The following is a 10,332-nucleotide window of genomic DNA, read 5'->3' as shown; positions in this document are numbered from 1 at the left end:
CCACCTCCAAAAAGAAACATTTAAAGAACAAGGAAAAAATACTGGCACAAGAAATTTCTGCTCTTACTTTTACATGAATTGAACCAAATAATCCATCCTGTTATCCTAGTTTGAATCATGAAAATTTGGGGGCTTACTGAAGTAATTGTAATTTATAAAACTTCAACTATGCCGTTTCACATTTTGGATTTGTACCAGTCTTGTCTTGAGAATGACAATTTTACATCAAAAAAGATCTTTTTTATTGATGATATAGGCTTCAAATCTAAGCTTGCATTATCCTTATAGCACAAGATACAATATGCTAGGCCCTGATCCATCTTGAGGGAGTGTCTGTAGAGTATAATGTACTCAGATGAATTAGACAACATTTTGTCCTTATTATAGCATTTTCTCTGTCTTCAGGTTGATTACTTTGTTGATTGCCAATATTCAGAGGCCAATGATCGTTTGTGGGTGATTGGTGGGACAAATACTGGCACGTTGGGATACTTTACTATAAATTACAAGGGAATGGGAGAAATAGGCCCTCCAGAAGCTACACTCGAGGGCGGACACACGGGTTGTGAGGACTGTGCTATCTTTGTCAAGCCTGCATGGTGGGCCAGCTCGTACACAAGGCATTTTTGGATGGACGGGGGGTGAGGATGGTCGCTTGTGTTGCTGGGTGTCAGATGAATCCTCCGAAATAAAACGTTCTTGGATCTCAAGTTCACTTGCTATGAAGTCAACAAAAATTCACAAAAAGAGACACCATCCTTACTAGTAAATTCTCCTCGCACTTGGATTAAATTGTCATGTTTCCTGGTAGCTCTTGGGGGCCTATTGGTTTACTAGAATTACAAAGTAAACAAGTCCACATATCATTCTGAGCGGCTACATGTTTATAAATGCATCAGAATCGGTGAGTCTGTAGCTCTACAGATGAACAGTTTCTGGTTTCTCGCAAGTCTGTAGCTCTACAGATATAAGATAAAGTTTTCCCGAAAACGCCAGATGGGACAGATTTTAAGGGTGATACCTGATACGCCGATCCCTTCAATCCTAGCTAAGTTAAGTCGACCCTTTTTCTCGTTAAATATTAAAATAGGTGCTTGTGCTTCTGTAGTCACCAAATTTTCTTGGAGCCCAAAAGTTTCGTTTTGTTCCAAGCAAACTAGGCCCCACAGGCACTGGATCAGTTCCGAGGCATCATGTGTTCAAACACGGATTCAGGATAACCCCAATGCTCGGCATTCCACTATCGAGGATTTTAACAAGAAACATTTAGAGGAGTTTCACTTGTGCAGGATTTTGTTTTTCAAAACGAAAAAAAAAAAAAAAAAAACTGCCAAACCAGCAAGTCACCTTATTAGTCCTACACTCCTGTCGAATGTATGCCTAGAAATTGAAGGATTAGAAATCCGAAAGATGAGCTGAAAAAACGCATTTTGTTTCCCGTCTTTTAACGCTGTAAATGGATGGAAATTTCTATGGGAAAAAAAGGAATGGATGAATTAGATATTACTCGTATCCAAATTTGATTCATGAGTTATTCAAATTAGAAAAAAATCTTATCAATTGGATATAGACCGAGCTCAGATTAGAATACCGTTAATAAATTAATGGACCCTTGGGAGAAACAAACTCCAACCACTAATATTTAATGGAGAATAGGACTTTGTTCAGAAGATCGAACTCGGATGGATCAAGTGAAGTTTCAGACTAGTGCTCTGTAGCAGCAAGAATGGATCTTGTCATTGTCAGAATCTTTGCTGGTTATAAATAAAAAAACCAGACGGGTACAATGTGTCCTTTAAGTAATTCCATATAATACGATCTTAAACACAAACAGCTAAGAAGACAAAGCAACCAAGGAAACATGCTTTTTCTTCCTCCTATACTACATCCGGTGCTCTAAAGCAATCCTTCTCTCCAACCATTAATGTAGTACATGATTTTGTTAAAGATCCACCACTATTCTTTTCACCTTGGAGTTGGAACATATGGAACAAAATGCCTTTAAAAGCGACAATTCTTCTCATTTCAGTGCATAATTCAGTTCCACTAGCCACGGCCACGCCCCCCACCTGATATAGGAAAAGAATCTATAAGATACTTGTGAAAAAGAAAACGCTCTTACAAGAGTAACTTCAGCCAACGAGCTTGCAGCTCTTCAAGGGAAATTCTTAATAGAGGATTGCCTTCCATAGCAAATTAATTCTTTGGTTTCTTTCTTCACCGAGGATAGGATTTGCGTTTTAGTTACATCAAGGGAACTTACTGAATTATGTGAGCTCATGCATATGGTTTCTGTCAGAAACGGGATCCATAATTCTCATTTTCCACGTTTAACAATATAATGAGAAACATGAATATCATACCTCTGTTAGCACCACCTTTGCCACCAGCTCCACCCTTACCACGTCCACCCATGCCTTTAGCACCTCCATCATCTTGTCCACGCCCAATGCCTTTTGCTGACCTCCCACTGGCACCCTCCTCTCTCCCTCTTCCTCTCCCACGGCCCACTCCAGGGGGCTTCCTATCTGAAAAATCAATTGCCAATAAACTCAAATTAACTTTCTCACACAAAACATGTAAAAACCAGAAGGTTCTACTTACGGACTTTCCAATGCATGGGATGCTTCGATGAGTGGACTTGAATAATATATGTACCAAACAAATAAAGCAAAAAACAGAAGATCAATAGCAATTACGCTTAAGGCTCAGTCTGGAGAGCGTACAAATACAAATATGTATAGTGCAAATACGAGGTTTAGAAATACAACTTAACGTTTTGCACTGTATATTTATATTTGTACTCTACCCAAACTAAGCCTTCGAGATTAATGCATCCAGGTGAAGGGAAGAGCACCTTTTTGATATGGGGAGGACAGACGCAAGTACATACCATGATACCAATCTAGGAAAGGATCAAATAACTCCAGCTGATTAAATAATAGTTAAAAAACGGAACCCCCCCCAATAAAAAAGGAAGATTATATGCTTCAAACAAAAGGATTCAAAAAACTAGAATATGACCTACATTATAATCAATTAATAATTACCAGCCCATTCAACAAATATAACCAAAAAGAGGCAAATATATACCTGAACGGCTCTTGGTTTCTTCCTGGACTTTGTCAATCACCTAGAAAGCAAATCCAACATGACCATAATCAGTTTAAATAGAAACCGTGAAGCTACAACATAACAAGGCATTTATCATGACCCCTTGAGCCATCGGACAGAATAACATATTTGTATAGTCAATCACATGTAAATGGTCATCATACTATAAACTAGATGTAAATTTTATTAATATTGTTGCAGCACAACTTCCAATAACACCAAAATCATTGATGTGCTAAGAAAAATGTCTAGACACTTAATTGGACTGTCAAGGGCCAGCACACCAATCATATTAAATGTGTTCTGATGTGATGTCCTATCAAGCCTAAAATAAATAAAGCATACTTACAGGTCAGAAAGCTAATTTAGAAAGAAGACTAGCAAAGCAAGAGTCCAGTAAACAATAATACTAAATACCACAAAAACACCTGTCAAATGTTTTACAACTCTATCATTGATGGAATACCTCAGCCATCTTTTAGTCAAAGCTGACAATCAAGTACTCACAAACATAAAAGAATTGAATAATAATGTTCAGACTAATAAGAGGCCAAGCCCTTTGTATAAAAAATTAACAGACGCAATTGCACCCAAATATTAGAAAAAAGTGGACCAACCTAGCACCCTCCCCCAACCCACTTTACAAAAGAACCTATACACAAAGAAGACCCCTAAATCTCTAATCCACCTAAAAGGAAAAAAAAAAAACATTCCAACATAAAAGAGGTAAAGACCACCAAGAAAACCATCCGACTATGCAACACAAAGCCAGGAAAAAACAAATAAACAAGAAACCACTCCACACCAAACCACATCAAGAAACAGCAAAGTCATACAGGCTTTGCCCTATTCTTTCAAATGGTGTTACCTTGTTGCCCAAGTAGTTATGCTTCAAATGGAAAGGATGCAACGCATGGTGGATATGTAGCAAAGCTGAACAAACCATATACAATGTTAATACAAAGCTTCTTCCTCCCCAAACACTAGATGGACAATCTAAATCTTCCATATCAAGCACCCCATGTAACAGAAAATTCATTGCTACAGTTTCCAGTGCCCGCGGAGACAGAAGAGTGGATCTTTTGGCTAAATAAAAGAAAGTAGGAAACATATGTCAACCACTTCAATGTTTTAAAAGAGGCATGATGTAAGTTGCTCCACTACCTGGAGGCATGAAGTGTGGTTCAGAACACAAGAGGTGTAAGCCTACTGAGCGCAAGGAGCCGTAAGCCTCTTCAAGAGTAGTATAGGAAGAAAGAGGGAGGAGTAAAGAGCTTTCATTTTTCTTATTTTTAATGGAAGAAGAAAATCAACAAGAAGAATTTTGAGTTCTTCCATGCTTTAGTTCAGGTTTTGCATGTTTTGAAAATCGTAATCGTATCGTAAATCGTAGAGAGTTGAATTGAATTGAACCGTGAATAAGATTGTTTCTAATTTTTATGAACCTGTCAGAAAAATTATATATAGATATATTAAAAGGCTAAATGTATTTAGGAAAGTGACTTTACCGCATTTTTTTATCTATATCTACATATATCTACTTAAAACAATAGAACTTACCACTTATACAATAGAATCCTAAGATGATATAATCAAGTTTGACTTGAAAATCAAACAAATCTACATATACTGTCCCTTTAATCTACATATGATAGAAAATAAACTCAATTTTCTAGTCTTGACTAATGTAAATAAATCATTTTCTAGTAAGGGCTTTAAAAAAAAGTATCCCATGGCAAAACTAAACATAAACAAAAAAAAAAAAAAACAAATTAGAAAACCAATTCTTCATTGAATTTATTTGAATCGTAGTGAATTGTAAAAATCGTAAGATTTATGAATCAAATCGTAGGATTCAAACAAAAATCATAAGAGTTTTGTAGAAAAGGATTCAGACATAAGATTCGAATCGAAACCCTTGGGATTCATGATTCAAATCGTGAATCGTATCGTAAATTGTAAGATTTTGACAACATTACTTTTGCAGTCTTCAAGGGTTCAAGACAGTGTACATCTTCATTGAACCCTAACAAATAAGAAAAATAATAAAAAGAAACAAGTATTTAACTCAAATTAAATAACTTAGTGTAATAATGTTTGTTTCATTATTATAATCTCAGAAAGTTAGAATATAAAAGTATCCAAGAGCATTGTGTAAAAAATATCTTTGCGGTTAAGTGAGGCAACCTTCCATGAACGCTTTATCACCTAGGCATCACTCTCCATGTTTAACTACTTCGGTATTACCAGATTGCATAGTTAGGTAGTATATCCTACAGGTAGTCTCTATTTTATATGATAGTGGGTTGTTCTTGTGTCATTTGGTGTAGCAGTAGCAGGCATGGCATGCCTTCACTGGGTTATTTGGTTCTTTGTTTGATTGATAGGAGAATGTTTGTACTTTATTGGATGGTCACAAGAAACTTTTTTTTCATGATTATGGTCACAAGAAACTGTTGTGACTATGTGAAGTCATGAAAATCAAATTACCCAGTGTTGCTGATCCAAAAAAAACAAAAACAAAACAAATCACCAGTCATGCACTCGCTAGGTGATTTGGTTTATCCTTTGACTTGTAGCATGTATAGGTTTTTTAGAGGTCACAAGAAAATGCTAAGATTGTGTGAACTCATTGCTCCACATGTTAAGTTACCTTCATATTTTTTGATATTCCTAGTAAGGTGGTAGATCCTAGAAGTAGTTTCCATTTTATCATATGATAGCAGGTAGTTCATGCATCATTTGGAGCAGCAATAACAAGCATGCACTCACTGGGTATTGGGTAATTTTGCCTTTCATTTGATTAAAAGAATGTCTATGTTTCATTCGAGGGTTGTAAAAATGTGTGTTGACCATGTGGATTAGTCAAAACCAAATCACCTAGGCATGCACTTACAAGGTTATTTGGATTTAAGTTTGATTATTAGCATGTTTATGACTTAATGGAGAGGGTCACAATAAAGTGTTTAGACCACATAAACTAATTGAAATCAAATCACACAGGCATCCACTGGGTGATTTGTTTTTTCTTTTGATTGATAGCATGTTAGTGTTTTATTGGAAGGCCACAAGAAAGTATTGTGACCACGTGAATACATCGCACCACATGTTAGGCTCAGGAAAAAGGGATACACTAATTGGGTGATTTGATTTATCATTGGTTATTATGAACTGATAATTTCAAATCCAAACTTATAGGATTCTGTTGAAACCCTCTCATATTATGTTCCACAGGTATGCGCCAAGGTAACCAAGACGTATCCATGAGAAAATTAAAACTAGGTTCCGTATCATGAGAAAGCTAGGATGAACCACAGCTCATGATTGGCCAAATAAGACGCCACCCTACAAATAAAAGTGTAGGATATTTCTGTCCAAAGAAATCCAAGAAATTATGCTTTTGAATAGAATTTAAAGGTTAAGTATGGCCCCAACAAGGATAGACATAATATGTTACAGATGCAACTATGATGCAAAGATGAGGCAGTTGAACCTACAAAGAAAAGGCATAATCCTTGTGTATTCTGAGACATAAGACTTGGGGGAAAACAAGAAATAAGCCTCATACTTTTTCAAAAAAAAAAAAACATGTTAAAAAATTTATAAACCATTAACTTCCTAATTTTTTTAGACCCTTTAATTTCTATGGCATAAGTACATGCAAGACTTCTATAAGATCCACACTGTGCTTCGTAGATATTGACAACATGAAACATCTCATATTTTGTATGTACCACTGTATATACCTTCAATAATAATTAAATTTTCAGAATAAAGTCAATATGAATTAATTGAAAATCTTCAATAGGATTATCGGCTGAAACCATTTCTTAAACATCTTTTGATATTTCAATCAAACAGTGTGTCAACAGACTCAACATAATAATTTTAAAGGATCAATCTAGAAAATATGGATGCTAAAAGATAGAGAACAAACAAAAGCTAGCCTTTCTTTTATGGTAGACCTTTCGAGGAGTTCACATGATGATTTCAGACCAACACTACAGAGAAAATAAGCAACTAAATTGAAAGAAATAAAAAACAAAGATTGAAATAGGGCATCTCTGAGAAAAAAAATCAACTTAAAGATTAACAAACAAGCACAAAAAAAACTATGCCCATACAATATCCAATGATGAGTGGTGCTCTTATTTAGCAAATTAACTTAAAACCATAAAAGAAAACATCGTCGGTTCAGAAGAAGCAAACTCATGCAGCTAGTAAAACTACATCATGGTTGAACTAATATATCTGAAGTAAAAAGGAAACAACCATTTAACCCCCCCCTATTTTTATAATCAGTTTAAGCTCTCTAATACAGTAAACAAATAGTCAGGGCTGTTCATAACAAGACCCAAACCAACCAACCCGGTCCGATACAACCCGAGTTGGCCAGTTTTTCTTTAGCACCAGTCAGTTTCGGGTTACAAAAAAACATAAACCAATGGTTTGGTTTGGTTTCGGTTTTCATGTGTGAAAACCGAAACCAAACCGACCCGAACCAACTTAGATATATATTATATATATAATATATTTCAGATATTATTTATATATATATATATATATATATATATATATATATATATCTGATATATTTCAGTTTTACTATATATATTTCAGATATATATATATATATATATATATATATATATATATTTCAGCTTTATTTCAGAAATATATATTATATATAAAAATTCTGAAATATAAAATATCAGTTTTAATCCATCAAATCATTTTTAATTTCCAGGCATCCAGCCTTTGCTTTCTTAGACTTGAATCCTTTACCGTTCACACCGAAAGAATCATTCACAAAACCGACCCAAACCGACCAGGTTGGTTTTACTTAGTACTGGGTCAGTTTCGATTTCATTTCTAGGTAAACCAACCAGGTCGGTCGGTTGGAAACACGCCAGTAAACTGACCCAACCCGACCCGTGAACAGCCCTACAAATAGAACCTAAATGAAATGCTCATCAGAGAAAAGAAACTACAAAATGATTCAGAACATAGGAGGCAGAATGAAATTTCATTATCAATTTAAACAAAAGATAAATGACAACAGCTAAGCCCAACATGCAACAGATTTCATAGCAACGGGCATCTTGTTCATTCACAAAGGGAGGGGGCCTGGTCAGCAAGCAACCAATCTCAATGCTATATCACCAGAGAGGCACGCTTCTACAAAAGGCTTTCTGATCCACAGCCGGATCTAGTGCTTGGCAAAGATCATTATGATGCCTCTGCCAAAGCAACTAGTGCAAACAAGCGCACAATGCCTTAAGGAGCATCCCAGTGTCTGATTTGGCTAAAATGCATCACCCCAGGATGGAAGAAGGAAATACTAATAAAAGAAATAGGGGGAAAGTTGATTGGTGTAGGTGACTCCTTAAAGGCAGAAGTTTTGGCTGTGGTAGGAGTAAAAAGGGCAAAAGAAATGAACATACAAAGGTTGATCATAGAAGGGGATTCCAAGGTGGTGGTAGGATAGTTGATGAAACTCTTAAAATTCTTCAAGTGAATCTGATCAAACTCTCCTGGTAATATATTGAATGTTGGCTATAATCCCCTTGCAGGCCCTCCATATGGTACTGGATCACCATTTGAATATATATTTCCTTTTGAAATCTGCTTATTAAAAATTAATTATTCAATCATCACATTATCACCAAAATAGTGTTATATCACTACATAAAATTTGTGAGATTAGTGGAACCTCTGTAAGTGGAATAAACTGCAAGCAATTACCAAGAAAATCTGACCTGGTTTCTTAAATGACAAACAGTAAAATATATTGGGTTATCTATATAAGGCTTTTGGTTACTCAGGAGAGTATTTGGATAGCTCAATGCTGTACAAGAACGAAGCCTTCCAAAGACAGATCAATGCCTTTCATGAGTTCGGCACAAAAACAAAAATGCAACCTCTTTAAACAAACCAAGTTAGAGAAAAAAGGGTTCACACTTTGATGTGTGCAGAAACAAAAGACCTTCAAATGTACATAACAGGAATAATAATAAAAAAATGCTTGCACTAAAAGCTTGGGGAATTCTTTTAATGATGAACCCATATTCAAAGAAGAAAAAACCCAGAGAAGCTGAATAGAATGAATACAGGAAATAGGTATGGATAAAAATGAAAATTCTGGAAGCCATAGAATCTTATGGCATACCTCATCTGGAACTCGGAGATACTTGATTGTATTCCCACGGATGTAGCATTCTGGCATTCGCCAAAACCTGTCTCCATCCTACATGTTAGACCCAAACTACATATCAGAAACGACAGAACTACTGATTAAAAGGCAACTCAGATTCAATTCAAAGACAATAAGAACGTACTTTCGAAGTACAGATGACTTCACGTAGATGAATGTTCATCCAAGTGTCGCAATTTACCAAATGCCCATTGTACGTCTCTCCATTCTTCAGCTCCACTAACTATGCCAACAAATAATCACCGTAAGATAACGAATTGAAAGAGATGTCCTACAAGATTAGAAAAGTTTAACCAGTTTTGGTACATTCTAATGGACAATGGAACTTCAAAATCCTAACCCTAAATACATTTCAACAGGAAGAAGATTGTTACCATAGGATGACCTTGTGCTGTTTTAAGCAGAGAAAGAGGGAGCTGCAATGATAACACCGAGTCAGCGAAAAAAGCTAAGAGAATACCTACAAAACAAGAAGCAGCAATGACTAACCTAAAAAACAGATCAACTAGTGACATACCATCTTCACAAACCCGAAAATAGAGACCTGGCTGCTATAACGAACACCTGCAACCAAATCATCGTCAGAAAAAAACGCAAACAAATGCCATCAAGCTTCAAACCTTCTCAATCTTCAGAGATCAACAACTTTATCCCAATAGTTGTAATTTAAACCCTAAAATTTTGAAGCTACAACGGAAGTAGTTCAAACGAATAATTGCAGAATAAGGAAACGAAGAAAATAAAACGCCAGAACGAGTGAAGAAGCAAGAAATATAAATCAAGCGAGAAAAATAAAATACTAGAATTTCTCTGTAAAAAAAAATGCAACAAATACCAGTTCCGATCTCTTGGGAACGTGATCGAGAGGGATTTGATTTTCCCAAAGTCTTTGAATTTTTTTTGTTTTTCTAACGAAGTCGAAGGGCTTTAGACTTGGGGACTGACCCAACAAAGCCCGTTTTACTTCTATTATATGATAATTATTAGTTTTTATAGAAAACAAT

The 10,332-nt window shown here is 35.7% G+C and overlaps 1 protein-coding gene across 1 annotated transcript; it reads right to left on the bottom strand.

Moving 5' to 3' along the window:
* Positions 1-1,715: 1,715 nt before the first annotated feature.
* Positions 1,716-10,332, bottom strand: LOC148867507 (putative U6 snRNA-associated Sm-like protein LSm4). Its single transcript, XM_088979399.1, has 8 exons — positions 10,164-10,332; positions 9,846-9,892; positions 9,703-9,744; positions 9,453-9,551; positions 9,284-9,361; positions 3,094-3,133; positions 2,364-2,528; positions 1,716-2,069 (listed from the first exon to the last, which is right to left on the bottom strand). The coding sequence occupies exons 2-8, from the start codon at positions 9,846-9,848 to the stop codon at positions 2,047-2,049; spliced, it is 450 nt and encodes a 149-aa protein (XP_088835525.1). The 5' UTR covers positions 9,849-9,892; positions 10,164-10,332; the 3' UTR covers positions 1,716-2,046.

The sequence above is a fragment of the Nelumbo lutea genome, chromosome 3, assembly GCF_056320005.1.
Source record: "Nelumbo lutea isolate HS-2025 chromosome 3, American lotus-T2T, whole genome shotgun sequence".
NCBI classification, from domain to species: Eukaryota; Viridiplantae; Streptophyta; class Magnoliopsida; order Proteales; family Nelumbonaceae; genus Nelumbo; species Nelumbo lutea.
Note: the sequence above shows the minus strand (reverse complement) of the source record. Positions and strands in the feature narration are given on the sequence as shown.

Bases quoted from the DNA above. Each gene is read 5' to 3' on its own strand.
- LOC148867507 (XM_088979399.1), bottom strand. The intron at 9,552-9,702 runs GTAACAATCTTC...TTGTTGGCATAG, and splicing joins CAGCACAAGGTCATCCTATG to TTAGTGGAGCTGAAGAATGG. The intron at 3,134-9,283 runs GTATGCCATAAG...TTTGCTTTCTAG, and splicing joins ATCTCCGAGTTCCAGATGAG to GTGATTGACAAAGTCCAGGA.